General features: G+C 41.4%; 1 protein-coding gene across 4 annotated transcripts; it reads left to right on the top strand.

Moving 5' to 3' along the window:
* The first annotated feature begins 1,618 nt into the window (after window positions 1-1,618).
* LOC104921348 (G patch domain-containing protein 2-like) lies at window positions 1,619-26,386 on the top strand. 4 transcript variants are annotated; one of them, XM_027274850.1, is made up of 11 exons: window positions 1,619-1,637; window positions 2,018-2,126; window positions 3,616-4,281; window positions 9,589-9,650; window positions 10,535-10,693; window positions 10,848-10,939; window positions 11,028-11,092; window positions 11,194-11,233; window positions 11,348-11,439; window positions 16,067-16,152; window positions 22,488-26,386. In XM_027274850.1, the coding sequence occupies exons 3-11, from the start codon at window positions 3,620-3,622 to the stop codon at window positions 22,595-22,597; spliced, it is 1,368 nt and encodes a 455-aa protein (XP_027130651.1). In that variant the 5' UTR covers window positions 1,619-1,637; window positions 2,018-2,126; window positions 3,616-3,619; the 3' UTR covers window positions 22,598-26,386. The 4 variants fall into 4 exon arrangements, with proteins under 4 accessions (XP_027130651.1, XP_010732153.2, XP_019128633.1 ...); XM_010733851.3 differs by lacking the exon at window positions 1,619-1,637 and having other exon boundaries at window positions 1,999-2,126; XM_019273088.2 differs by lacking the exon at window positions 1,619-1,637 and having other exon boundaries at window positions 2,123-2,193.
* Window positions 26,387-27,886: the final 1,500 nt, after the last annotated feature.

Consider the following 27,886-nt stretch of genomic DNA (forward strand, 5'->3'; position numbering starts at 1 on the left):
CAAGTTAAAGTAAAAACTACAGGCTCTAAAACATACTTAAAGTATAAAAGTATAAAGTGCCGGTAACCTTGTGAAGGACAAAACCACCATTTTAGGTAAAAGCTTACAGGACCTACAGTCTGTCCAAGCAAAGAAAAATGAACTGAAATCAATACAAAAAGCTACATTGGCCAATCTTTCCTAAACACATTCAAAAAATCAAACTGCTGTACAAGAATGAGGGATTGCGAACTCAATGTGCATGGTGTTCAAAAACTTTATTGGTATGCAAACATCTCACGGAGGTATGACCAAGGATGGGGGATGCGTTGCTGGTCTTCTTCACTCGACTCTACTACATTACCCGAGAAATCTCCTCCACCAACGCTCTCGCTACCTGGTTCCACTATCACAAACAATTTTAGTTCCTTCCAATGAGTTCCCTGCCTGATTTTAGGCTATTTATGTTCATCGTCTTGTGCACGTGAAGACAAATGCACCAATAGGGTTGTCTTATCAGTGTGTGTTTACATACGTTTCTAAGCATAATCCAATCAATCACATTGACTGCATGGCGCGTTTTACTGATACTGATGGTGAAATTTTACTGTTTATTAATAATCACCATCTAAACGCAAGAGTAACGACCCTGATTTGAAAATGTAGGGAGTAGAAAGTACGGATACTAAAATGTAAGAAGTAAATGTCAAAAATAAATAGAGAAGTAAAGTATAGATACCCGAAAATTCTACTTAAGTACGTTAACAAAGTATTTGTATTTCGTTACTTCCCATCTCTGTCCTGACATCACATTTTATCTTGTAACCGGATGTATGGATGCTACATCAGGCTGGATATAAAAAATAAATTCAAGCATAGTGTTATGTTTTTAATGTATTTATTTCAATTTAAAAGTAGCACTGTAAGTAGGTCGTGTACCACCAGGGCAGTGGTTCTTAACCTGGGTTCGATTGAACCCTAGGGGTTCGGTGAGTCGGTCTCAGGGGTTCGGTGGAGCCTCCGCCCTGGAATTTTTTATACCATTTGTTACAACATATCTTTGTGAGCAATCGTTTTTTGAGGATGCTGGACATAAAAACTAAGAAAAGGAACAGACTTTGCTGTGAAAATGACATGAGACTGGCACTTGCCAAGGTGAAGCCACGCATATCTGAACTGTACGGTGGCCCTGAAGTGCAAAACACAACAGCAAATTCAAAAACACAATAGCAAATCATAAAACACAATAGCAAATTCAAAAACACAATAGCAAATTCAAAAACACAATAACAAATCAGAAAAAAACAATAGCAAATTCAAAAACATAATAGCAAATTCAAAAACATAATAGCAAATCAAAAAAACAGCAGCAAATTCAAAAACACAATAGCAAATCATAAAACACAATAACAAATCAAAAAACACAACAGCAAATTCAAAACGGAAAAGGTAGGTACCCTCGGGCGACATGACTCGGCGCTGATTGGACTGGTGGTCCGTCCTTTGAACTGGAAGGACATGGTTTAGATGTTTTCAAAATATGAGCACTGTTAACTTTCTGAATTTGCTGTTCTGTTTTTTGATTTGCTGTTGTGTTTTGCACTTCAGGGCCACCGTAGAACTGGTCTCTCAAAGGCAACAGCAGAAGTCACACTGAGGTAAGTTGTTGTGAGTTCATGCACTGTGTTGGTTTTGTTATTTTAATTTGTATTTGTATATTTTATTTTTTACTAAAGAAGGGTTCGGTGAATGAGCATATGAAACTGGTGGGGTTCGGTACCTCCAACAAGGTTAAGAACCAGTGCACCAGGGGTACAAGTACCACAGTTTGAGTCATTTCTGTGAAGCAGCCTATCACAGACACATTACTGTAAAGCTGAAACAGGGCTTTGTTTAAGTTTACAGTAATTTCCCAACTTGAGTCTCACAGTAATACGTAATGAAGCTCGGTGTGTCTGCTATCTGCAGCAGGGCAGGCTGAGCTGTGGCTCTTTATCTGTGCGGACATTGTGACGCTGCGTGGCGGGCTGTTTTGCAGATGCGTCACTGCGAGGCGGAGACACCTGATTGGCTGGACAGCAGGGCGGAAGTGCGTCTCGGTGTGTGTCAGCTGTGCTGAAAAACAAAAACAAGACAAGCTGCGACTGGTGAGTGCTCAAACACAGCCCGTGTTATTCCATCACATCGTGATACCCGTGACTCGTGCGTGACACGGTTAGTGTGTTTTAAAGGCGTTTAGCGCGTGAGGAGGTGTGAGGGTGTCCAGCCTGTCCTTGTGCACAGCTCACGTGTGAGATGCTGTTATGTAACAGAGAGCATGCAGACAGATCAGCCTGCCTCTGCTATTGTTCAGCTGCACTGATGTCGCTTTCTTGGCTAATAATGAAGGAGCTGTGTGTGTTTTTATAGCTGCAAACAAGGAGAGCTTGGAAATTTCACAGTGTGGATGATCCTCTATCATTTTATACTGCTGCTGGACTAAAAGAGAAAATGAGCCTTGGGATATTTTATTACTTAAAAGAAAAAAAAAACAGGTGCAGATTGGTATTTCTGGGTACGGATCTTACAACCACAGCTGGAGATGAGAGCAGGAAAGTCCCACATCAACCACAGCGATCGGATTCAATTTCAACACCAAGAGCTTCCTGTTAGATGTGTCATGTTCTATTCGTGCTCAGCAGTGAATGAATGAACAATGAAGGAGGCAGAAATGACACATTTTAACAGTAGAACATGATGCAAAGCACGCATATGCTCTCAGTAATGGTAGAAATGGATTTATATGACCATAAATCACATCAGAAACATTTTATGGTTAAAATAACCAGACATTGAGTTTTAAAAATCAAGATACTTCATCGCATTGATGCAAAAAACATACAAAGATCCAATACTGCTATAAAACAAAGTTTTGCAACTCTCCCCACAATGTCCTCAAAGCACCGAGAAATATTATTAAGCTGTGCTATAACAATTATGTTAGAAATAGTATGGCAAACATTGGCAACTTGTCCAGGGTGTAGCTGCAGCTGGAGTAGGTCGACCCCGTGACCCTGAGAAGAAAAAGCCGTGACAGATTGATGATGCATGGTATCCACACTACTGAAGCTGCCCGCTGTTTGGCTTTCAGCCATGTTTGCTGTTGCTTTTGCGTAATGGTATGACATCATTATGTCTGAATATTGCCATCATGATTTTCTTTTTAGCATTCAAAAATTGTACCAGTATTATCATGAAGGATACATGGCACACATCTAGTCTAGTGTGGCGACACTATTACGCTTTTAAATGTAAGTTTTGGGGCAAAGAGTTATACAACTTATGCATCTCTGAGACAATATCCCAAATTTGTATTACCACTTATAGTGGTAATATAAGTGTAAAAGGCTGAGAGTTAGTATGAATATTTATATAAATATTGATATTTACCTTTTATTTCTAGAGAGACATGGGTTGTTTCTCAGATCCAGAATTTGGAAGCTTTTGTTTATTGACACGGCTGTTGTATGTCAGACTAATGTACCCTGTTCACACCTATTGCAATTTATTTTGATGTAGCATCATCCACTGTGTTTAATTATCTGTCTTGACATCGCTTAAATTAACTCAATTGTATCTTGTGTCTTTGGTTTCCAGCACCATGATGGATGAGCTGGTGCAGGACCTGGTGTCTGCCCTGGAGCAGACCTCAGAACAAAATAAACTGGGGGAGCTGTGGGAGGAAATGGTGCTAAGTCCACTGCAGCAACGCCGGCAGATCCGCCGCCGCAGATGCCGCAAGCGTTGTCGTGAATCATGCCTCTATCCGCTGGAGCATAGACGATGCTGGATTGAGGCATCAGAGTCAAGCTTGGACGAGACTAAAGAATACAGGGAGAACTCTTCATCAGCTATTGCTGCCTCCATGGCCAACTGCAGTGACTCTGATGACATGACTTCAACCAACCGATGGCGCTCCGTCATGAGAGGACCGGTCAGGACTAGACAGCCGTCCTGGCCAGAGTCTGACTCCTTCACCGAGAATAATCCGGGACGGCCACTGAGGAGGCGGAGGAAGGTCAAACGCATGACCTCAGATGTCACAGTTAGACTGCAGCAGAAGTTGAAGGTTTCTGGTGTAGACGGGAAACAGAGACACAGGCCGTCTAGGATGCAGCATCTGTCAGGATCTAAGAAGAGGTCCGGTGTTTGGGTGGGAGCAGATCGCCAGACTGACGGAGCCAGGCTAATGGGAAAGGAGTGCTGGAAGAGAAAGATGGCCAAGGAACACAGAGATGCTGCAGATGAGAACATGTCTGAAGGGTAATGTTAGATTCAAGAACAAATATTTGTATTTTCTTTTTCTTTTTACATTGGACTCAAACCTAACCTTTCATTCTTTACAATGTTATTACACAGGTAGAGCCCAATCTACATTTAGTGTTCATTTAGATTTATATAAAAAAGCTTTTAGGTTCTTTATTTGTGAAAAACAAGTAGTACCACGTTCATAATAGATTTATAGTATTGCAAAAAGCCAAATGTTAACCTTGTCATTGTTTAAAGAGTAAGGATTAAAACCATACTTAAAAAGGAGCTCAAAACTCTAAAAGCCCTTTTTACCCTTTAAATGGAAAGTTACCAAGGCAGTTAAACCCATAACATAAAAGTCATGATCATAACTACTATCAGACAGAAGCAATTAAACAAGGCGACATTTAAGATGATCTATACTGCCTGTCTTCATCGAGCCACTTGTCAATATTCAGTGTGTCCTCAACTAAACCAAAAAAAGGTATCACAATCACACCACTTCACTTTAAAGTATTGAGTTGACATTAAAAATGAATGATAGAGTCTCTTCATCCTCATCTCCTATAGCTGAAATGATCACCAGGGAAGGATCTTTGATAGTTATGCCTCCGGGCATCTGCCAGCTCATTATTTCCTTTCGAGAAATATTGTCACAAATAAATAAGTGACTTGGTGTGGTATTGATTTGTTTTGAAATGAATTCCTGTCTTGGGCTGGGTAATTAAAGCTGGGCCTGTCCCAGTGTCCCACAGTGCACCCTCTTGTGTGCATTTTATTTAGCAAAACTAAATGTGGCTGTAACTGGCAGCAAAGAGGGACATTATATTATTACACTGAAGCAAAGATTATAATATACTGTTGAATCAGAAAGACTAAATTTGTTGTTCTTTTGTTTTGACACCTCTCCCCAGTGTTTTCTGCTATAAAGACCGGCAAATAACGATTATCTTCTCTGTTATTTCATCTGAATCTCAATGAATTTATTAATCATTCAGGAACAACAGGAAGGAGTTAAAATGCCCAGGGCAAGTTTATTTGTGTAGCACCATTTCAGCAATAAAGTTATTCTATTTAAAAGTTCTTTAGTAGCGACTGTGTGAAGCTGTACTCGGTCACAGTGGTGCTTAGAGTGAGACACTAACTCCTACATGCTAACCAAACACTAGTATGCTCACAGTGCAAAACAAACATGCTAAAGACAAAGTACAGCTTAGTTTTGCAGGTCTTTGGTCATAAACCAAAATATTGGACCAAATATAATTTCACCGGATGATGTGGCAAATTAAAAGTTCAAGGATCCCCAAAGTGATTACAATTTGTTCTGAGGGGGACATGAATGTCTGTGCCAAATTAATAGTTGTTGAAACATTTCACTCAAAAGCACAATTGTTAACCTGCTGGTGGCACAAGAGGAAAAGTCGGGTGACCTAAGTCATTAGGATTCATAAGGTGGACACCATGAATGTTTAAATCAATAGAGTACCACGAATGACTATATATAAATATAGAAAACCAAAATAGTGGACCTTAAACACATAAGCAGCAAATTCACACACGTGAGATGCTAAAATGAAATGTTCTGCATTAAAATGAAATGAAAATGATTTGAATTGTTAATTGGTTGTAAAAATAGTTTAAATTCCTGTCAATGGATTTATCGATTTGTTGACGAATTGTTCAGTTCTACTAGTATTTATCTTTATGGAGTATTATTAAGATGTTTAGTAAACCAGGATGCATAGAAAAAAAGATTTTAAGGTGATCAGACTTGTAAATTAAGTATTTTTCTGTAGAATGTATTTATAGTGTTTTGTTATTTAATATCTTACATATGGTCCACATGTATAATCAGCTGACAAACAGGCAGATCTGGTGCGCAGTGCAGTTAAATTCAGTTCAGTGTCATTATAACATTCAGTAACAGAGTCTTTTTAAGTCTGGAGTTCCCATTCTCAATGTTTTGCCATGCTGCTGCACAATGTATTTCCTTTGAGAAGAAGACATTTGAGGTAACTGATAATGGGACAGACAGAAGGCTTTACATCTTCTGGTTTAATTTGTGCTGACCTCCCTAGCCCCTAAACGGTACTTGTTTTCTTACTTTATGGAAAAATCAATAGCCGTTCTGACAGAAAACAGCTCCGGAGAAGAAATAAATGGGAACACCATGGCATGCTGTCAATCATTTCTCACTTACACAACGCCAACGCTCTTGATTGCTGCTCAGTAGACTGCCACACAGTACTGAGGGCTGAACAATCTAATGGTTACGCCGTGGCTGAGAGAAAGGATATGAACAAATGGCAGCAGTGATGAGGGGTTGACAGTGGTACAACAGCAATATTTATACTCTGAGAGTGTACGGTCCATTTCATGTCAGATACAGATGCCATTGTTGAAATGTTTTGAAGCACTTGGATTTCTTCGGTCGCCATTCATTCCATTAACCTTTTTCATATGGAGTGTCTGGTCTCTCCTCAAGGTCACTCCTCTTATGTGCATACTGAGCAGAGCTTTGCCTTCAGCCACCCAAGTGCAAGAGGAGCAGATGTTAGCGGCTCCAGTTGGGCTCCACATCCTTGATTAGACCTGGCCCAGCCTGCTAGCAGTGAGGCCACCTGGCACCCAGGCTGGCCCAGCAAGCATGCCTCACCTGTGGGTAGACGCTCTCCTGGGTTCAGCCTCTATCTCCAGCTGTGTGCTGCTGCTGCTGGTGATGTTTACTTCAACCCGGCCACTGGAAAAACAAAGCCATTGTGCATGCTTTTCTCACACTCAGCTTTATCATGCTGTAATTTCTATTTTGAAAACTCTATGAGGAGTTTTTGGGGGTAAGCAGTGCAGCATTTGCTGAAGTTAATTTTCATAAATCTCTGAGACTAATCCAATTACTGCAGCTCAGGGATGGTGGGATAACCTTATAATCAGACACCCATGGAAGAGGGCATGGATTTGGGTTGAGGCGGCTTGTTTGAAGAGCCCACAGATCCATTGTTATCAGCGCTTTGCCCCCCTCTGTCTCTGCCTCTTCTTTATTCCTCTGCAGAATGAGCCCGAGCTCAATAAATGGCGGCTAGCCTGTAATCTCTGTGCAAACTGGTCTGCCTCTCCCAGGAGCTGAGGATTATATCCTAATGATTAGTGCTCATCTGGATACTGTGTTTTGCTTCAACTCTTTGGCTTGTATAGAGACAATAGGCCCATGTGAGGAGTTGAGCTCTAAAACACTGGAATACCGTCTTTGCCCTTGCCTTTGTTTCACCATGGACGTATGGTATTTTAACTAATGAAGACTTATTTGTTTTTAATCCGCAATAGAATATCTTATTTTTGACTGGGGGAAGTGCTTTTTTGTAGACCTTAAGTTTGCCCAAAATGTTTGTCAACTTTTCCTGACAAAGGTCACTGCTGAAGAAAGAGGAGGTGTTTCTTTTGGTCTCAAGAAAAATGGGGGGTCTCAATTATTCATGCCATTAATTAAGCAGTACTTAATGGAAACGGTCTCACATCGGCCCTGTGCTGCTCCAAGCGACATCACATTACACCTTTAATACGGATAAATACTTAATGAGTGTCTCTAATTAATTGTTTATACCTGTGATTCTTTTTCAAACTTTGCACAAAACCCCTCCAATAAGAGCTCCCACACTGCTGGAAATAGTTAACCACCACTGGTTCTTCAGGAAAGGTTTGTGGACTGAAGCATAAAACCAAAATGATAGTTATTGTAGAGCTTGTGGCTGTGTGCTCTACTGATGCTGGAGTGCTGTGCGCTCCAAATGCCAGCCCATGTGTCCAGAGGTGGGGTACAGATGAGCAGAGGCCTGGGGAGTCAGTCTGGAGAGGGGGCTGAAGGGGTGGGATGGGGGTTGAGGGACGGTCCAGGACTGCATGGCTAGGCCAGACATCTTCCAGATTCCCCGGAGAGGCCTGCTCCCTCTCACATCTGCTTCTTGCGGATGTGTGCGGAGATGATGCAGGACCATCTGGCCAGGAAGACGTGCAGGCTGGGTGGAGGTTTTTCTGATCCTGCCATCGCTGGCAGACCTGTGCAATATGGCAAAGCACCGTATCAGCGCATATCTGACCCTCCAGCTTTCTCCTCATAAGCAAGGTCAGCGATAATAAATATGAAGCAAAATGCAAAGCAATCAAGAGCATCAGGTTCTCTCATCTGTCACCGTAGTTTTATGGAAATTACCTTAATTTAAAGGATAAAAGGATTCAAAATGTCTGACATTATGGTAAAAAAAATGTGACAAAAAACTGGTCGTAAATATATGAAAGGACTGCAGTTGAACATTAGCTTGAAATATTGATAAATGTGCATGTTCCTTTAAATAAAGGAAATAAACATTTACATTTAAAAGTGCTGGGGACTATTTTCATTTGTAGATGATAATAATAATAGGAATTTATAGCAGCAGTACAACATAACTGGGAATCAAAATAAAGTGAAAGCTATTGAATACAAGTGTGTGTTCCATTTCTCTAAAGTAGGAAATGACAGCAGTGTGACTGTATACTTTCAGAGAGAATCCCTCCATCTTTATCGGCTCCACCCTTCTCCTAACCTCCTTCGTCCATGACCTTGAAATGTCTGAAAGTCCCAGTTTAAGGTGGCTGAGGTGTGAGAAAGGTATAGAAACTCAGGGTGGTCTTGGGTAACAGTGGGGTCACACAGGGTGTGGAGGCAGTGTAGCAGAGGTTGCATGGGGGGTGTGGAGAGGATCAGCGATGAGTACAGCCTAAGCAGGAAACAGTGGCAGCCCACACAGCAGATGTTTGCCAGTTGTTGTGTGGAAGCGGCACGTCTGTGGGTCGCTCTGAGTGTGGGGCACACCCAGAGGGAGGGGCGGACAGGGGAATGTGTTTCGCTCTCCTGTCATCCTCCACAACGCTGGCCAGATTAGATTGGAGCTGACAGCGGAGGATATTCAATTAGATTGTGCATGTCACTCAGTGGCTTCGATCAGAGCCTCTCCTCATGCCTTTGTGTTTGCTATCGCAACCAGAGAGAACACGGCACGCTCTGTCTTTTTTTGTCATTTCCATTTATGTCGACCTCTAGCTCCGGACTTCTTCATTATTTTTATTATTGAATGTTACATGTTAAATATTGACATTACAGGGCCATGTAAATTTTTGATCCACATTGTTCACTTTTCAGATGCTATAACATTGTCTGACCTAAAGAACCCATCAGGTTTGAGATGACAAATCAAAACGGAGTTTCATCCTTAAATGTCATTGGTATTAAAGAAACGGGTCAGTGGTGATCATTCACGTGTGATCTTGTTCTTCTTTTCTTTGCAGGGAAACCAGCAGCACATGCAGCAGTGACCCTGGGCTGTTCACCAATGATGAGGGCAGACAAGGTATTAAAATATTAATAATTTTAACATACGGCAAACTATTAGGTACGACATCTTCATCTCTTTGTGTGGTTCAAACTAGTAAGTGATTGATTTAGAGTATTTGTAGCTCCCAGATGAAGTATTCTGGATTGTATGAAGAAAGATGACGAGTTGTCAGATTTGGACAATATCCTGCTCGACTGAGGGAATGCTGGGGCCAGAGAGGGAGGTTTTGATACAATGGGCTGGTTGCTGGGCACCCAGGCGACTCTAATAAGACGTTGTCATGTCGTGTTAATGAGCGCTGAAGCCTTTGCTAATCTCATTAGCCGTGGTGGGGCCAGGCGGCGTCTGATTTAACAGTTGTCACTACACCTTGACTGTGAGAGGCATGGTTCCTGCGTGTTCTTTGCTGACTGACAGGTCTGAGAGGAGCTTGTTGTCTGGGGACGAGGCTGGTGTTGTCTGGTTGTGTGGTTAAAGGAGCAAGTCATTATTGACGCACACGTGTGTCAGTCGAAGCTCCACTGAAGTCTGTCCGATCACCAAGCACACAACAGCTCATGAAGCAAAAGTGTATAGTAACCACTCAGTCACATTGTTTCAGTATTTACCTCTAACATTATCCTCAAACACAGTACTGAGGTTAAACATGCATGTCCTACAACTCCATTCTTGGACGTAACAAATCTACGGCTGTGGTGTTTTTGACTTCAGCATTTTAATGAAGTCTCTAATTTCCTTGGCTAATTTCTTAGAGTGGGTTAAGTGATGTACTTAAGCACAATTTTAATTGTTATTTTGGTAATTTTATTAAAGTTTGTTTGTTGGAAATATCCAAGAAACATGCAGCAGCGACATACTGTACTAACCAATGTAACATCTTCCTTGTCTCCTGTGTGTAGGCGATGACGAGCAGAGTGACTGGTTCTTCGAGGGGGACTGTGGAGTTGGGACGGGCGTGGCCGGCCTTCTGCCCGGCTGGGACTCAGACAGCCAGCTTTCCCTCGAGGGTAACCATCCCTCTCCCACCTTCCTGCAGCCTGCACGGCCCTCTCAGAGAGGTAGAGGACAATGATTTTGTGCTGTAGACGCTCATTCTTACCAACAGCAGTCAAGTTTGCCTTGCCTTGTCTTTTTTTCCTGCATGCCTCTTAAACATTAATGATCGCTTCTGACTATTTTGCAACAATAGAAATGTGTTTTGTATCATTGCAGGGTATCGGTATCATTCACGTCTCAAACGATTGTCTGGCTCTGCTGCTTGCTGCATCAGGAAGGATAGGAGGCGGCTTCCCAGCAGTGTTAAAGTAAACTGGCATCTTCCTCAGTTGAAAACAGTTATGCCGTCTTTTATAGTGTCTGTGTCTGACTGTGTCTTTGATTTGTGTTTCACAGGGCAACAGCATGCCAGTGTTTGTAGAGAGACTGAGACACTTCTCCCAAGATCCTTACCAGAGAGAGTAAGATATACTGGTTAAACATTACAGTATATAGAGCTCCTGTGGTATTAAATCAATCTGTTTCCATCAGTAATTACACTACTTTTATTATCTCCTTTTAGTTTTTGGCTGCCTTCTGTTGGAAAACGAGATCGAAGCCAGGTATTTACAATACAAGTTTTTTCCAAACTTTATGATCTTTTTGGCCTCAGTTTTGTTCAGACTTTAATGGTGAAACTGCAAAATCTAAATGTTATTGATACTTTCAATTTCCAGTTGAACCCTTTGTGCCCATTACCAGTGTGTCCTATTGACATGGTGTCAGAGAGCTCCCGTCTCAGATGTTCCTCCTCAATCTACAGAAACAGGTAGTTGATGCCACATGTTAGTTAAACAAATCAGCCTCTCGAGGGCCTATCGGAGACGCCGTTCTGTCTTTTTCGATCAAAGCTCAATATACTGATGGACAAGTCTATGGCCAACTAATTTAAATGAATTAGTTACAGAGCATAGGTCGCTGTTAACCAGAGTAATCTTTGTTAAGATGATGCCTCAGAGACTGCCAAGCGTGTTTGGGCCAACCCTAAACATTCTTCTTCACCATCAAAATGTGATTGGGCTGTTTAGGAGGGGGACAAACACCTAAATGTGTATTGAGTGACTTTACAGGGATTATTTGCTACATACAACTATTGATTTCAGCTTGTTTCAAAACTAAAATATCCTTCTTGCAAATACACCAGAGAAGATTTAACGTTATGTTTATGCATATTTTCGCAGTGCTTCCACATCCATCTCAACCCATTTTGTTGGCATTAGCTTTACTTGGCTGTATATGTAAAAATAATAATACTATATCTCCTATTTTTCTTTTCTTTTGACCCCATTAAAGCCCAATTTGTATAAGAGTATTGAATTGTCAAAAAAACATTCCTTAGTGACAATATAAGTATGGATATTATTATAAAGAGTTAATATTACACCAAATAAGGTAATATTTCATTTTTAACATGAGCCATGCACAAACATAAACTGTATATATCCCTTTTGTTTGCTAAAAAGTCATTCACAGACACAGAAATCTACATTATGCTCTTATATGCTCAGATTACTCATGTTTGTGGTGGTTATGGTTAGTGCTTCTTGAAAAGCCTTAAAAAGTCTCTGAGGCCCCAAACAGAAGTAATGTCATATTTTCTGTTATAATGTCAGTTTGAAATCATGTTTATGAACAGTTCTTATGTAATTGTCATTGTAATTGTAAAGTGTCAACGTGCGAAAACAATTTTAAGTATATTACTTTGTGCTGTTAATGAGGCCCTGGGGCCTCCAGGACCACGGACAGGAGTGTTATTAGAGTCAATCCTGGCCTGTCTGAGCTGAACTCACAATAGACAGCTGCAGTCGAATGCAGAAATACTTCAGTTCAATAGTTTTCAAGGTCAGTGTTTCCAAATAGAGAAATACTACGTATGTGTTGACATAGTTGTAATGCAGATTGAAAGCCCTGCATTTCTTGAACTGCACAAAAACATTTAAAAAAGGTTTATCCAAAAGATGTTTGTCAAAGCGTCACATCGCTCCCAGTCTTCCCTGGAACCGTTGGATCTGTACGGGGGACTGTTGAGAAGCCTCTTAGCCCCCTTGGCCTCGAGACTGTGGGACTCCTCATTGTATTGTTTCTACTCTGCCTATTTATGGTGCATTCTTAATTTTCACACACATATACACGCACACACTTTTTTTTCCCCTCCCTCTCTCTTGGGCTATTTCACAGAGCGCTACAGCAGTCCTTGATGAGGGGCAAAAACACGACTGCTATGAAAAGCCCCCGACTTCTTAGGGCTTTCTTTTCTAAACTGGCCCTTTCTTCTCCACCTGAAAGGTTCCTTCAGATTCCAGTTTGAGGCATTGTGAATACTAATTTCTCTCTATTAAAAAGCCCTCATATCCCTGCCATGCTCTCATTTGAATGGCAGACTCAGGGGAGACCTCTTAATTCCTTTATAGTGGGATTCAAGACCCTTCACTTCAAAAAGTATAAATCATACTCCCAAATGAATGAGGGAGAGAGGGGGGATTGACGAGAGGGGCTTCTGATGTGTCCCGTTGGACGGCATGAGCTGAATCTATCTCCCCAAGCTGCTCAAATCCACTCTCCAGTGAGACAGCTGCTCTGTCCTTCCGACCCAGCTCTGCACACATAGCACCCATTTACTTCCTTTGACTTCCTCCAAAACACACATTCACATGCAAACACAACACTGGACGATTACAGTTATTGTTTTGCATGACAATGAGAAACACACACCCTTAACAAACTTTCAAATGTTCACTCCTGATTTCACTTCGCTCTATTTTCATTTCTTTACAACGCCTTACCCGCGGGATTGATTTTTTTTTTTGGGGGGGGTGAGCTCCCATATATCTGACTTTTCTTTGTTTCCAAACACCCTTGAGAGAAAAGTGTTTTCTCTGTGTGCAGAGAAAGTGTGAGCATTAATCTTGTACTGCGGTCAGGTTGAAATGATACTGTATTAATAAAAGCTGTCATCTCCTGTTTGCCGCGAGTTGACGGCGACAATCAGAGATTTGATGCTAAGTGATAAAGGCTGTATGAGGTTGCGTGCTGTTTATCCTCGTATCGGTGCGTGAATAGGTGCAATGCTTTGTGGGATTTGGCTATAATGCTCGGGGCCGGTGGCCACGTTAAAATGCATAACTGCCTCCCACCTGAGCCAGGCAGCAGCAGCTTTTATCTATTGACTTATTTATTCCTAAATGACACTTGTGCTGTGAGATAAATCATAGTCTTACGCCACTCCCTTCCCAGTTTTCATTTTAATTGTGAGATCTCGGTGTCAGCAGTTAGTATATTGGTGTGAGTGGCCTATTGATTATTGATTTGGAGCTATTGATCATGTTCCCTGGAGACCCTAATCCTTTCTGATTCATTTGAATACCTCTATTAATCTTGAAATCCTGCTCACACCTGAAGCAGCGTGTACGCTAATGAAAATAGATGGCCAGTTTGTAACTGCAGCTCCTCACTCCTCTTTTGATTTATTATTTTTAATTGATATATTTGCTTTTGGATGTGGGCGCCAAAATTACAATTGACCCTGTGTCAGTGTTGTTTTACTTCGTACCCTGAGGGACTGCGCTGCATTTAAAAGTGTCTCATATGACCTGAAAAAATCTATCTTTGAGACTTTTTCCTCCGTGTCCTTGTGTCTTTGATACAATTTAGTTGTTGTTGACCGTCTTCATTACATATGACTTGTTTTTTCATTGCTCATTGCCTCTAAGTCAATCTTTGTTTTCTCATCACAGTTTCTGTAGATTTAGGGACAAAACAACTGGCCAACATCTGTTGTTGTGCTGTTAAAACTGATGAAGTAACAGATGTTAAATAATAAAAACACTGTTGTGCATTTTTTTTACAACTTCTCTCAGTTTTACACTGAGCCATGTAACATGCTTATAAAAAGCCTTTGGGTTCGGCTCTGAGATGAATGGTGGTGTTTTGCCTTGGTTAATGAGCCAGCTGATGGTATTCTTATGTTTGATTAGCATTGTGCTGAGTGTCTCTGTAGGCTCCTGGTGGCTCCGGAGCGGATCTGCTTCTCAGCTCTTAGCAGCAGGGGAGGGCCCTCACCTCCCTCCAGGCTGCAGGGGCCCCGGAGTGCATCGGCCTCAGTGTAATGAGAGGAGAGATGGAGGGATGGACCTCCACACATTAAGACCAAATGCATCAGGGTATTACTTTTAATACCGCAGGCGTGCCTCGTGAAATAATGCGACGTTTAAACGTGGATCGATTTTGGAATTAAAAAGTTAGTTTGCAAAGATTTACTGTGAGGAGTTCAATGCCTGAGCTCTTTATCAGGGGCGCAAATGGCTGGTTATGTGCTGTCCGACAGAGGTACGATTGAGGGATCGATAGACGCGTGATTTACTAACTGGAGTACAGGTAATCAATAAGTATAAAAGTAAATGAAATATGCATTACTGGGATTTTATTAGAGAGGGGTAGCAGGGAGAGAATAACGGTCAGGCCATTTATTTTTATATCTATTGATTATACAACATAGAGACTTCGCTCAAAGCATGCCCCGCACAGCTCTCGACACCCCGAGCCTGCACACCCGTCATGTGATTTATGGGTGTTGAGGTCATGGAACACGCTGCCTGTTAAAAGGCTGCCCTGACGGGGCCTTGTTGTAGCATGTGCCTGTTAGGGTTGTGAGCTTCATGTAACCTGCAGTCCGAGGCGAGTCTCACTGGTTAACAAGGAGCTCTGTCTGTTTTTTTGCAGACTGTCATGAAATCAATTTTACAAGTTATGTTTATTGGCATTGTCGAACAGCATGCCAAATTGTTCTTTAAAATCCTCAGTGAGATGTGGTCTAGTTGAAGAATATGCAAGATTTGAACTTAAATCTTCTCACTGTAGCTTCCTCACACACTCAATTCACTTCATTTTCACTCAATCTGTCCCCCCCCTGCTCCTACACACAAACACACACACTGCATCTACCACATCAGCTGCTCCGACTCCCCCCACCCCCCAAGTGATGGAACGGACCTTGACCTTAAGTTTACATCTCCGAAGTCAGGGCTATTAAGCTGGTGTGTGTGGGGGGGTGCTTTTCCTATTTCAGGGCTCCTGACATATGACACAGGAGGCTCAGAGCAGGTGTAATTTGTTTATGTGAACTCCGCAATGACTCAGCCGCATGCACGTCTTTTCATCGAATATTCTCTCCGGTGAAAACATCTATTAATGAAGAAAAATTAAGATGTGGCCATATATGCACTATACTGAATCTAAGCTTAAATGTGCAGCGCTTGCGTTTATTGACTTTTGTGAAATTATTAAATTTCTACATGTTTATGTGTGTGTTGTGTTGTGGGTGGGAGCTGCCTCATCATATTGTGAGTAACGTTTGTTCTCCCTGTCTGTGTCGCCCCCCCACCTCCGCCCCGCCCCAGGCAGACTAATGTCACTCCAGGACTGTTATTCACGGGAGACTCCAGGAGGAGGAGGGAAACGGAAGCTGTGTCCGTCGCAACATCAGGTAACACCCTCCACACATACTGATGAATCTCTGGACTCCTCATCAGTCTTTTACATTATTGTTAGAGGTGTTTTGTTGTTGTTAAATACAAGATTAAACCTGCAGATTCAGAATGTTACATACCTCAAAGAGAGATTATTTTGGTGGTATAAAAAGTTGTGTACCTTTTGTGTTTAGATATGTTAGCAGCATGTCTCAACTACTAGATGGATTGCCATGAAACTGTGTAAAGTCATTCATGGTGCCCAGAGGATGAATCGCTCTGAGTTTGGGGATCCTATATTTTCCCTCTAGTGCCAACATAGCATGTGGATTTTAGTGAAATATCACAAATGTTGAAAGAATTGCTATGAGATTTAGTACAGACGTGTGATGCCACCATCAGGTCAGAATAGGGTTGCAAAGGGGTGGAACATTTCTAGTAAATTGCCAGAAATTTTCCATAGGAAGATGCTGAATTTGTGAAATATTCAAAATCTGAAACTTTTCATGGGAATTATGGGAATTTATGGGAATTAACTGGAAATTGGGGGTAATTTAGTAATTTGGAGTAAGCTAACATTATGATAAAATAAGTTAAGATATCTTATTTAGCATCTAACTTATCAGCTAGCTTTCTACTGTATGAATAAATGTTCATGTGCTACTTAAACATTAAGTTAAACATTAATACCATACATCAAATATATTTATCCCTTAATATCATCAAAACTTACTTCACTTTATGTCGTCCATGGGCTCAAATGTGTGGCTTCTATAGTCTTGTGCTCTGGGCTCCAAAGTGTGGTCCATGGTAGAAATCATCTGCGTATGAGGGGGGTGTGGCCTCAAATAAGCAGCGTGCATGTGATGGAGGAATAGCTGATATTCAAGTGTACTTGCATGAAATCTGGTTGTTTTACTCAAAATTATGCTAAAGTAAATGTCCCTGTTTACATACTATATATAGTTCCCTGTCAGGGCCAATCTTGAATTTTAAAAATTCTTGGTTTATTCCTGTTTATTCCCATAAATTCCTGTTAATTCCCATGGAAAGTTTCCAACAACATTCTCAGCAGCGTCAGCTGTTTTTTGTGTTTAGTGCTAATTCTAAAATCTTAGCATGCTAACATGTTTTTAAACTGGGAGACGTGGAGCCCGTCCAAAGTGTGTGAGAATGACCAGGGAAAATGTTGAGTTGACCACCAAGTGCTTGCTCATGGTGGAAATTGTTGGGTCTCTGTAAATAATATTATAAAGAGTACAGTCTAGACCTGCTTTATATGGAAAGTGTCATGAGATAACTTTTGTTATGATATATAAATAAAACTGAACCGAATCTAAATTTGCATGAAAATTATTATCATTATTATATGTGGTGACAAATAAAAGTGCTCTGATACCAGCGAGGCTAACTTTATGTTTATGTCAGTGGCTCATTTGATCACTATTTTTTCTGGTATTGTTAATGATAAATGCTAAAAATGAAATCTGTTTTTGCTGGGATGTGGGAAGGGAGGCATGAAAATCAGCATGTGATCATTGAGGATGTTAGCAAGCTGTTCTGTTTAAAGCAAAAGAAGATGAGAAGTGTGATGTGGAGTTCGTCCTATTGGAGGTGGCACCGAGCAGCAGCCGTTGTGTCTGTTTAGACCAGTGGAGCTGCCTTTTTTCATTAGAGCCATGGCTCGGGGCCTTGTGTCTTTCCCGGATTGAAATCTGAATTGGTTTGTCCACCTTTTCTTCCACGTCCTCTCTCTGTGCTCCACTCCTGCAGCTGCTGTTTGTCATTTAAATAACAAATGCTGGTGGTTCCCTGATTTAGTGAGGGGTGCAGGCCTCTGATGTATATTAATATTGTCGCACAGTGCACTGTACCAGGGTCCATCATTCATTTGGATAAAAGAGGTGGAATTTAAAAACAGCCAATGCTTTACTTGGATACAGATTGCATCCATTTATTGCATTGAGTGATGGAACGGCCGGCAACTCTGTCCTTCACCTCCCAAGCGCTCTACCACTTCCCATAAAAGTAAAAAAGGATTCACCCCTGGCCCGTAAGGACCCCTCATACTCAACATGCGGAACAAGGGGCATCCCTCAGTTTCTCGACAGTTAACAGGCTCACCGTCTGTTGTAAAAGAGGCAGAAATACACGCGTTAAAATCTTAAAACAAACACCATAACTGATTTATTCTTTTCCCACAAATGAAATCAAACATGCGTGTCATCCAGGCAAAAAGTCCTAATTACTAATATGGCATTTTTCACTATATATTATCTAAAAAAATACCCCTCTATCAGCACTGTTTTCCTGCTTCTTGAGTCTAGTGCCCCCTGTCCACCATGATTTATCATGCATCCCATGTCGTCCAATGTCAGTTTCTGCGGCTGCAACTGCTCTGTATAAATCTTTACTTTGGCAGCCTGCTGCACCATGTCTCTCCTCAGTAATCTCACCACCGTCAGGAGATGCACATTCACTCTGACAAGCTTTCACACTCTCTGTGTACAAATCTTGGTTTGTTGCCATTCTGGCATAAATGTGTACAGAGACAAAATCAGATTCAGTGATTTGTTGAGTGGACTTGTTTTCTGGTAAACATCTTGTTTGCATGAAAAGATTGTTTACTGCATTTAGTAGAAAGACAGCGCGCTGCTCTCAGTGAACACGACAGCCGAGTCTTTGTTTGAGTTGGCCAGAGGAAGTGGATTGTTGTATGTGTTAGTGGTTGATTTGAAACTCTGTAATCAGGAGTGAAAATGGTCTGTGGCTGGAGGTGTCTTCCAGGGCTCCATTGGGAATTACTGAGGCGGTACCCAGCTGTTGCTTTTGTCTTCTTTCTTTACCCTTTTAGCACTTCCACGGCAGTGCTGAAGCTTGTTGTGAAAAAGAAAAAAACGGCAGCTTATCAAGCCAGGTATCTGTTTGGATTAGATGACCACTCCATTTCTCAGCCTTAAATTGGCCATTTTCTACTTTTCACACCACCAACAATCCAACTCAATCCATCAAGTCCTTACAAGATATAGAGTTTTGTGTTATATCTTATCGAGTATTATTAAAAATACAGATTCAAATTGTCACCTAAGATGATGATATTTGCTATAACTTTTTACAAATATTGATATTTTTCTTCTGCAGTACAGAAAAATACAGAAAATCCCCATGTTGCCCAGTGATTGAGAATCAGTACGTGTAAAGATTCTGATGGATTTTAATAGGCTTGGCTGGTCTCACGCACAGACTAATTAATTATTGCAATTTTACTCCACCCCTGCTGTCTCCTATAATGCCCTTCATCTTTATCTCTATGAAGCGATGATGGTAATAAACCATAACTTGAACTTATTCAGTGTGCTACAGTTCAGGAAGAGTTCGAGTAAATAGGCAGGGTTAAAGTCAGTTTGATTGACCTCATCAAACCGTTAGCGTGTTTTTCTCTACATGTTGGAAAGTGCCACTTGTAGGTGTCCATGTGGAGGCCAGCCCCTCGGTCAGCCCTGCCACCTCTCCTCTCCCCTCTGTCTTCATGTGTCTCCTTGCCCGAGCAAGACGGCTGCGTGACAGATCACCTGCGTCGGAGGCCCGCCGTGTTCCTGCCCGGCGGTCCGGCCCCCTCTCATTAATGCCCAGGCTGGTGCGAGGGCCGTATGGCAGCACAAGACAAATAACGCTACCACTCAGCCATCACTTCTGCTGACAGAAATGCAGCCCACCGCACTATTTCGCCCTCTCCAGCTCCACTCCGCACCCTGCTCGCGTCCTTCAAAAAAAAAAAAAAAAAAAAACCCATCTCCTCCGTCTCCACCTGCACCTGCCTGTGCTGCTCCACCAAACTTTCATGGTGGTTTTTGTTGTTGCTGGAGGCTGAGCTTAACACCGAAACCCACACAAGTTGACATAGTGTAACCGTGAACCTGCTGTCTTTGTAACCACTCTAATTGTTTTCTGTTTGTGGAGACAGATTTGTTCTTAGAGGCTCAGTCTGTCATGTGCTTCTTGACTCGTTTGTGTGCAAACCCTCTCACCGGGGGGTCTGATTTAAATTTCTTGTTGTTTTTTTTCAATTGTGAAAAGAAAGGTCTGTGTGTGTGTGCATGAGAGAGAGAGAGAGAGAGAGAGAAGGAGAGCGAGCAGGAGAGAGAAACACAAAGGCTAATCATTAAAGAGCTATTCAGCCCTGTTCATTTAAGTGTGGGAATCAGCAGGGCCATTACTGTCAATGTGTAATTAGCTGATTAATAAACAGGGGGAAGGGGAGTGCTCCAGGAAGGCCTGTAATGATTGTTTTTAGAGAGCATCACATGAGAGCTTATTAAGATGGTAAGATGGTTCCATTCAACCTCCCATTATCACCCACAATAAATGCATGTACTGTAATTCTCCCATTGACAGAAAACCTTTGCGTTGTAATGTCTTTATTGACCTTGATGTAAAACCAGTTGAGTGTAGGTGTTCTTCACAAATTAAATCTTTTATTTAAGCAGCTGAGTAAAACATGGTTCATGATAGTATTATACACATTAATATACAAAGATAATCATTTGAATGAAGTGTTGTATGAAGGCTTCATATTATTTACCTGCAACCTACCTACAATCAATGATGGAAAGTAACAAAGTACACTTACTCAAGTACAATTTTGAGGTATTCACATTTCCTGTTACTGTATAGTTCTGTAACAGGGAAATGTACTTTTATGATTTTACATATAAATAAACATATGCGAATCTTCTAAAATACATAGTATTGTTAAAGATTAAACCAGTGCTCCTAAACATTTTTCAAGTTAGCAATCTCACCAGTTTCCCCTCTAAACTACCCAGAGATTCACAAAAAAGTGTAGCAGTACTTTCTTTTGTTGTACCCCTCAGATTTATCTTGTGTCTCTTTGTTCTCCTACTATAGATTTGGAACCACTGGGCTAAACTACCTGTACTGTATATAAACATGATTTATCTCAACTTGTTCAAAGAGTAAAATGATACGTAAATGTTTATGCAACAGTCCAATTACACAATATTTATGAAATATCTCAGACACATGGGATGTTTTTGTTCAGATTGAGAACTGTTACTTTTGATACATTAAGTGCATTTGGTATTAATAATACTTCTACACTTACACTGATGTAGGATTTTAAATATAAGAAATGTTTTACTTGGAGAAAATTGTTGTATTTGTACTTTTACAGAAGTACTTGAGTACTTTCTGACCATACAATGAGCTAAACGTTAAACTGGTACAGCGATTAACTGGAATAATTCCTTGAATTAGTACAGCTTTGTGATATTTAAAATGTTTTGTTAAATCTGTTCTCTTGATCACAATATAAAAACAGCTTATCCCATCTGTGACCTTGACTTGAGGATACAGACTAATATCTGGTATGCCGTCTGCATGTTAACACACTCAGAAACGAAATGTTCTCAGCCATTTCTGTGTATCTGTCCAATACGTAAATCCCAGAATTTTGATCCCTGCCGTTGACTATGTTTAACCTGAGTGTTTGGGTTGAACCTCAGCAACGGTTAGTCATCGTTCCCTCAAGAAATATTAATCAATTATCTTGCCCGCCGGATCAGTTTGGAGAAGAAGTCATCTGGAAAGAGGCACAAGCAGATATAATGGGAACGAGCAAAAGCACATGCCAGTGAATGCTGTAATGCCTAATCCTTTGAGACAGCCCAGAGCCACAATGTCACTTCTAGTTCCCTTGTCCTCTGCTCTGGGACTGCCTCACAAATGTCTTGTGTGACCGCTGCTAACTTTTTTTTGGGTAGATCAGGAAAGATTTATTTATCAAGCCTGTTAGGGAGTGCAATTGTTTTAGAGTTCCTCTGCCTTCTGCAAAAATTGGCCCCGGTTTTCTTTCAGATATTTTCCTTCACTCCCAGAGACAAAAAGCTCTAAATGTGAGTGAGATCAAGAGAAAGAGGATCTTTAAAAAGGAAGTTAGTCAGTGGGATGTGAATGTGTGATGAATGGAGTTAAAAACATAGCTTCTTACACAGCATAACCGGAGGGGGGAAGTTAAGCCATAGGAGCAGTACAGATTGGCCTTTTAATAACCATGTCCAGAAGTCATATGGGGCCAAATTGGATTTGGCTCACTTGACCAAAACCTCATTAATATTTAACCTATTAGAAGAGGATTGCTTCAAAGTTTTATTTTAATATACCTAAAACAGCGAGCGATCCAGGAGTCGTGGACCAAATTTAATTTTTTTTTGAGAGGCCGTCCATTGAAACAGTCAAGGAAAATGTGATTTATGTGAGTATCTTTTACTGTTTGTTCTGAGTGTTGTGTTACACGCCCAGAATATGATATGTGCTTTCTTTTTCTATGCAGCTAGCAATCCATTTCACAAGGATCACCAGAGAGAGGAGGCACAGGGAGCCGGTAACACCTCAACCCTAGAGGCTGTGGGACCAGGTTCACGGCCCTTCTGCTCAGCCTGAGAGTTTATCTTTCCTCCAGGGGAGACCACGAGGACCCCTGAATGGGGCTGGACAAGTGCGCCTAAGTCTGGAAGAGTGTGCCAAAAAAGAAAAGCTTATGTGTCAGAGATTGAAAAGACTAAAACTCCTCCTGCTGCACAAACCTTAAAGACAAAGGGAAAAAAAAATACAAAGCACATCATTACTCCTCAAATCAGCATGTTACTGCTAGATCAGTCTTTCCAGGTAGTATATTAAGCATGACAAATGTTAATGCAATCAAGCCTTGTTAAGCCTTCTGCCATCTCCTCAAGGAAGAAAGCAGCTTCAAGAGGTTCCTCGTTTCGACTCAAGACTCGACAGCTCCTCCTGTTTCCACACACAGTCTCCAGGCCACCTGCTACCACACAATCCAGCAATTATGTCCACTCTAGTAGCGCAGTGTTTGTCAGCGGGAATGCCGGGAAGATGGTCACTTGAGGCTGGGTGGCCATGGGGGGGAATTTGCTCTACTTTACGGCAGTGGCAACAATAGTTGTGCATCTTCGAGACGGGAAAGCGTCAGAATGTTTAGCGACCACATGCTGCTACAGGGTTCAGAGAGGCTACCACTGGTAGAGTGCCACATAAAGTACAGGCCTCCTATTAGCATGGGTTTGAAAAGCTACAGTTTGTACAAAGGTGCTCATTAGCACAACACAGAGGGAGTGTAGTTGCCGTCCTCGGAGGGTTGCCTCTGTTCTCTTCAGCTTACCTTCCATATTCAAATGTCCCCAAATGTATTTAAGTTCAAGGCCAGCTGCAAATCTGTTTGAACAGTTTTTCAGTGGTGGTGGATTAGTTGCTTTTGGGGCCGTGTAGAGGGTGGTTGAGAGTCGGTAGAATGGTGCCGCAGGAGCCGTTGGAGACGGAAGAGGAGAGTCGCACACTGTCTTTTCACCTACCCTTGGGGTATACATTTCCCCGGCTCCCTCTGCATCAGATGCATTAAAAGATCAATGGCATCATACAGTGAGATCAAACATAATAGTTTAGCCAAGCTGGTAAACAAGTAGTGTTTTCAGAAAAATGCATTTTTTATGTCGGAGTCAAGTGGAGTACATTATGCTTGACCTAAACCTTAATGTTTGTGTAGTCTTAAACAACACAAACATTTGTACTTCATGAATCCTCTCTGATGGTGAGTGTCTTTAAAAAAATGTAGGTAGTTGAAATAGTAAAGTGAATTTGGTTTAATGTCTTTAAAGTCTGTGTAAAGTAAGAATAAATATTAAGTGTTATTAACCTTCATGACATGACTAACTTTGAAACACTCGAGATGAATTCATGTCTATCTCTCAGGGTGACCTCAGCGTGTCATCGAGCCATCCTTTAGGACCGCCCAGAAAAACCTGGACTGGAAACTGGTCAAAAACTGGTTTGAACCTCTGACTCCATGTTTAAGTAATATATTGTTCAAAGTCTTTTCTCGTGTTTTCAGCAACTATTTTCCAACATTATTAATGTATTTTGCAAGAAATCTCAGAATTGCCTTTACACAGACTTTAAAAAAAAGGCATATCTGAAATCTTCCCAGCAACAAGGTATGCACTTTCTTTAATGATGAGAAGATACCTTTTTAGTGAAATGAACTGAATATCATCAGCTACACGCTGCATGTCTTTTCAGACACTTAAAAGCCTTATTTAAGAGAAGAATCGCATTTAGTAGAATGAGATTTGCCAATTAACGTGAGTTATATGTCTGCAATAATCCGTCTGAGAAGGCTTTATGTGATCATGTTGGCCAGGGATGACATTTATAAATGCTGTGTGTGCACACTCGTCTAAATGGATGCCTCACACAAGACATCCTGCCACGGAAATCAGTCAAAGTGTTGAGACAGAGAGCAACCCACCCCTTCCCCCACATCCGGCTACGTCCGTCGCTGCAGCTTGACCGGGGGGAGTCCAGCAGCACCGCGGACTCTTCCAACACCAGTAATATACACCTGATTGATACGAGCAGCACGATAGTTGAGCTTTGTAATTAAACAAAAAGAAGCTTTTGATAAATACTTTGGTGGTTTCTTTAAGACATATGCCCCTGAACAAGCTGACAAGTATTGACTGTGTAGTGTTTTAAGGAGAGCTTCTTGCCGTTGCCTTATCCGTCAGTCCGTGTTTTGGTGCCAAGGCATTGACAGGGAAAGAAGACGCATCGGTTCAGATATAGTTCCATTAGTATCACAAGGGGAAACACCTCACCTGCCTCTCTGGTAATTAGCAGTCACCATAATGACACCTCAGCCAGACTGTATGCCCCAAAATGATTTTCCAATGGCCAGGAAGTGGAGGAATGGCTTCCGTGCAGCCAGTCAATTGCCCTGTTACAGTTAAGGAATCCAGCAGGCTGGTACTACTCATATTTCATCCCAGGTAAAGATTACCTGTCAGGCCCATGGGAGATGTATTGATCTGTTTTCCTTTTCCGCCAGCAATCACCTGACAAAGGCACCTAGGAGGCGAGTGAATGAGTGATGCCTGGTCTGTCTGCTCCAGCGTGGTGGCTTCTAGTGTCCACTGATGGGTGGAGAGGTGATGAGGAAGAGAAAGAGATAATGCAGTCATAAACTCTGTTTGAACCTCTTCTGTATGCATGCAGGGCAGCCCCCTTGGTCCCCCGGGTCACAGGTCAGTGGGGAATTTGCCTTTTTTCCTTTTTTTGGGTCCTTTCTTGTCAGTGGCATTTGTTCTTGCGGTGTAGTGTGTAGTGATGATAGAAACATATGCAAACGAGGCTCTCTGGTTCCTGCTGACAAATGCATGTTGCGTGTCACCGTAGTTCAACTCACTTTGGGTTTCAAAAGTGATCTGGTTTGATCTGGGCACCCTTCTCTCAATGAAATCCAACCTTGTGTGGTCAGGATTTCCTGCGACTGTCAGTGTGGCGATGCTGCACTTGCAACGATCAATATATTTTACATTATCTCATGTTTTTGTGGCAGCTAAAAGTATTTATATATTAGCCTTGTTCAATGGAATGTCAGACTTGATATTATCGAAGTCATGCATTTAAAGTGATTGCACTGTATAATGTGTAGTATTTATGTGATGCGTAATTATAGGTCCATTAATTGAGGATTTAGGTCTGGGGACATTAAATACATAAATTCAATTTCATGATAGATAGTAGAGTAGATATGTCTCTCTAATTTTTTTACTGTCGTATTTTTTAATTTCATTTACAAGGATTTAAATGTATCTCCCTGATATCAGGGCTCTTAGGCAGCTATCCACATTTGATACGTAGTACAAACAGCATCTTATCTCATAGGCTGTTATCTTATATTTAATAGCAGTGGAGGCATGCCTAATTGCTTTGCAAATGATCTAAAGAGGATTACTCCTCCCTTAGAAAGCCTGCACGGTGTCACTAGATGTTAAGAGAGACATTACAATGGTAAAATTCAATCAAACCTGCAGTGCAGCGCTCATGCACATGCAATGGCTCTGTTTTGTAGGATCATCACATAATGTTGTGTCAAAATAACTGTCAGTATGAGGTTGCTTTAAAATAAACTCTGTGTGAACATGATTATGTACTATTGTGGATAAGAAGCTGTTTAAAGATGTTGTTGTTCTACTTAGGTCATTTGTGTATTTTCAGTTATATAAATAGGTTTTTAAGACGATGTGATGTCTCGCTTTCATTTCATAGGTCATGTTATAATCATTCCTCCATGCCATGAGTATTTATAGAATAAACTGCAGTATGTATTTATTTCAAATGCTGAATTTGTGTGCAATAAATGAGTGACCATGAATGAAATACTGACTTATCTATGCATATTTTTCCTTTTATTTGGTAGTATTATGGTTTATATATATAGGCAGGAAATACTGGTAGAGAGATGGAGTGATTACGTGCAACGAAGGCTGGTGTCAAACTGGCAATGTACCTAAACACTAAGACGACTGGAAGTATTTATTTTTTAAATCTAAAACTATTTTTTAAGACGTGCTGTTGCATGCATATTATTATGCAAATAGTTAGTTAATCAATTAGTACAAATTAATCATCACACATGTTGATTCTTGATCAATCATAGTTCAAAGTCATGGTTTGAGGCTTTTAGGCACTGTGGTGCCTTGAGCTTAATGCAAACTTCAGTGTGCTGGCATGTTCACAATGCTATCGTGCTGATATTAACTTTTGCCATCTTCCCCATCTTTGTTTAGACTTCAAACATTTACAAACTGTTGGAAAATGGAAATGTCTTTAGTTTGGTGCTGAGGGGAACATCTCTGTGCCAAATTTTTAGCAATTCAGCCTCTAGTTGATCCGATAGTTGTTAAGTTATTTCAGTTTGGTATGTCCGACCAACCAACAGGACGACATTCCCATCCATAGAGCTGCCACTGGAGTAACACAGGCCCCGCAAGATTTGACAGTGGTCCTGTTAAATACAAATGTTAGTGTGGCGAACAGAGAAAATACTCCCTCGACCGATGGAGATTATCAGTAGATCCCCCACTGTTAATCTTGGGGCTGGATGCCGAAGACGGCGGTAGTCACTTTGCTGCGTGTTGAGAGTCAGAGCAATTCTCTCCGCTCACCGGTGGTCCACGGTTACAAATCACATCATCAGCTGTCTGAGCACCCACAGCCACCTCTTCTCCACCAGATTGATGGTGAAATGGAGGAAAAATCAATGGCTTCCTCTCGTCAGAAAGAGCCAGCTCTGTCATGTTTGGGAGTTTGATGTTACCCTCTCTTACTCTCTCTCCGCTATGGGAAATTGAAAGCTGAGTTTGAACAAGCTGACAGACGTGAACAGACTGGGGTCTCTCAAGTCAATATAATGACCGATTTCAATCTGGTGCTTTACACGTGAGGTTATCAGTTCTGCCATTAAAAAAAAAACACACTTCTAAACCACTGGAGAAGATCGCGATGATCAGGCTGAGTTTCTATAAAATGATAGTTAGTCTTCAAACTGACTCGTGAGCTCCTGTGTAGGTGACCCTGTGAGTAACAGCAGTCAGTTTTCTTACTAGTCACCCCCTCAGGAGTCCCCCCTCCATCACTTCATCCTTATCATCACTATGACACACTGCAACTGTGAAGCAAGGTTTCCATTCACTGCTTGCTCTGAAATGAGCAAGAATCACTGAGCTTTTTCACTCCGACACATACCCCTCCTCACCCCCTCCACCACCTAATGGGAAATTCAAATATCACATATCAGCTGAATGCAATATTCACTTAGCGAGAGATAACACTCTGCTTGATGTGTCTCATGTATCCGGTTCAGAACAGGCACGGCTC

This window comes from Larimichthys crocea, chromosome XXIV (genome assembly GCF_000972845.2).
Source record: "Larimichthys crocea isolate SSNF chromosome XXIV, L_crocea_2.0, whole genome shotgun sequence".
In the NCBI taxonomy this organism is placed as follows: domain Eukaryota; kingdom Metazoa; phylum Chordata; class Actinopteri; family Sciaenidae; genus Larimichthys; species Larimichthys crocea.

Bases quoted from the DNA above. Each gene is read 5' to 3' on its own strand.
- LOC104921348 (XM_027274850.1), top strand. From the start codon at position 3,620: ATGATGGATGAGCTGGTGCAGGACCTGGTGTCTGCCCTGGAGCAGACC. The intron at 11,234-11,347 runs GTATTTACAATA...TTCAATTTCCAG, and splicing joins GAAAACGAGATCGAAGCCAG to TTGAACCCTTTGTGCCCATT. The intron at 11,440-16,066 runs GTAGTTGATGCC...GCCCCGCCCCAG, and splicing joins TCCTCAATCTACAGAAACAG to GCAGACTAATGTCACTCCAG.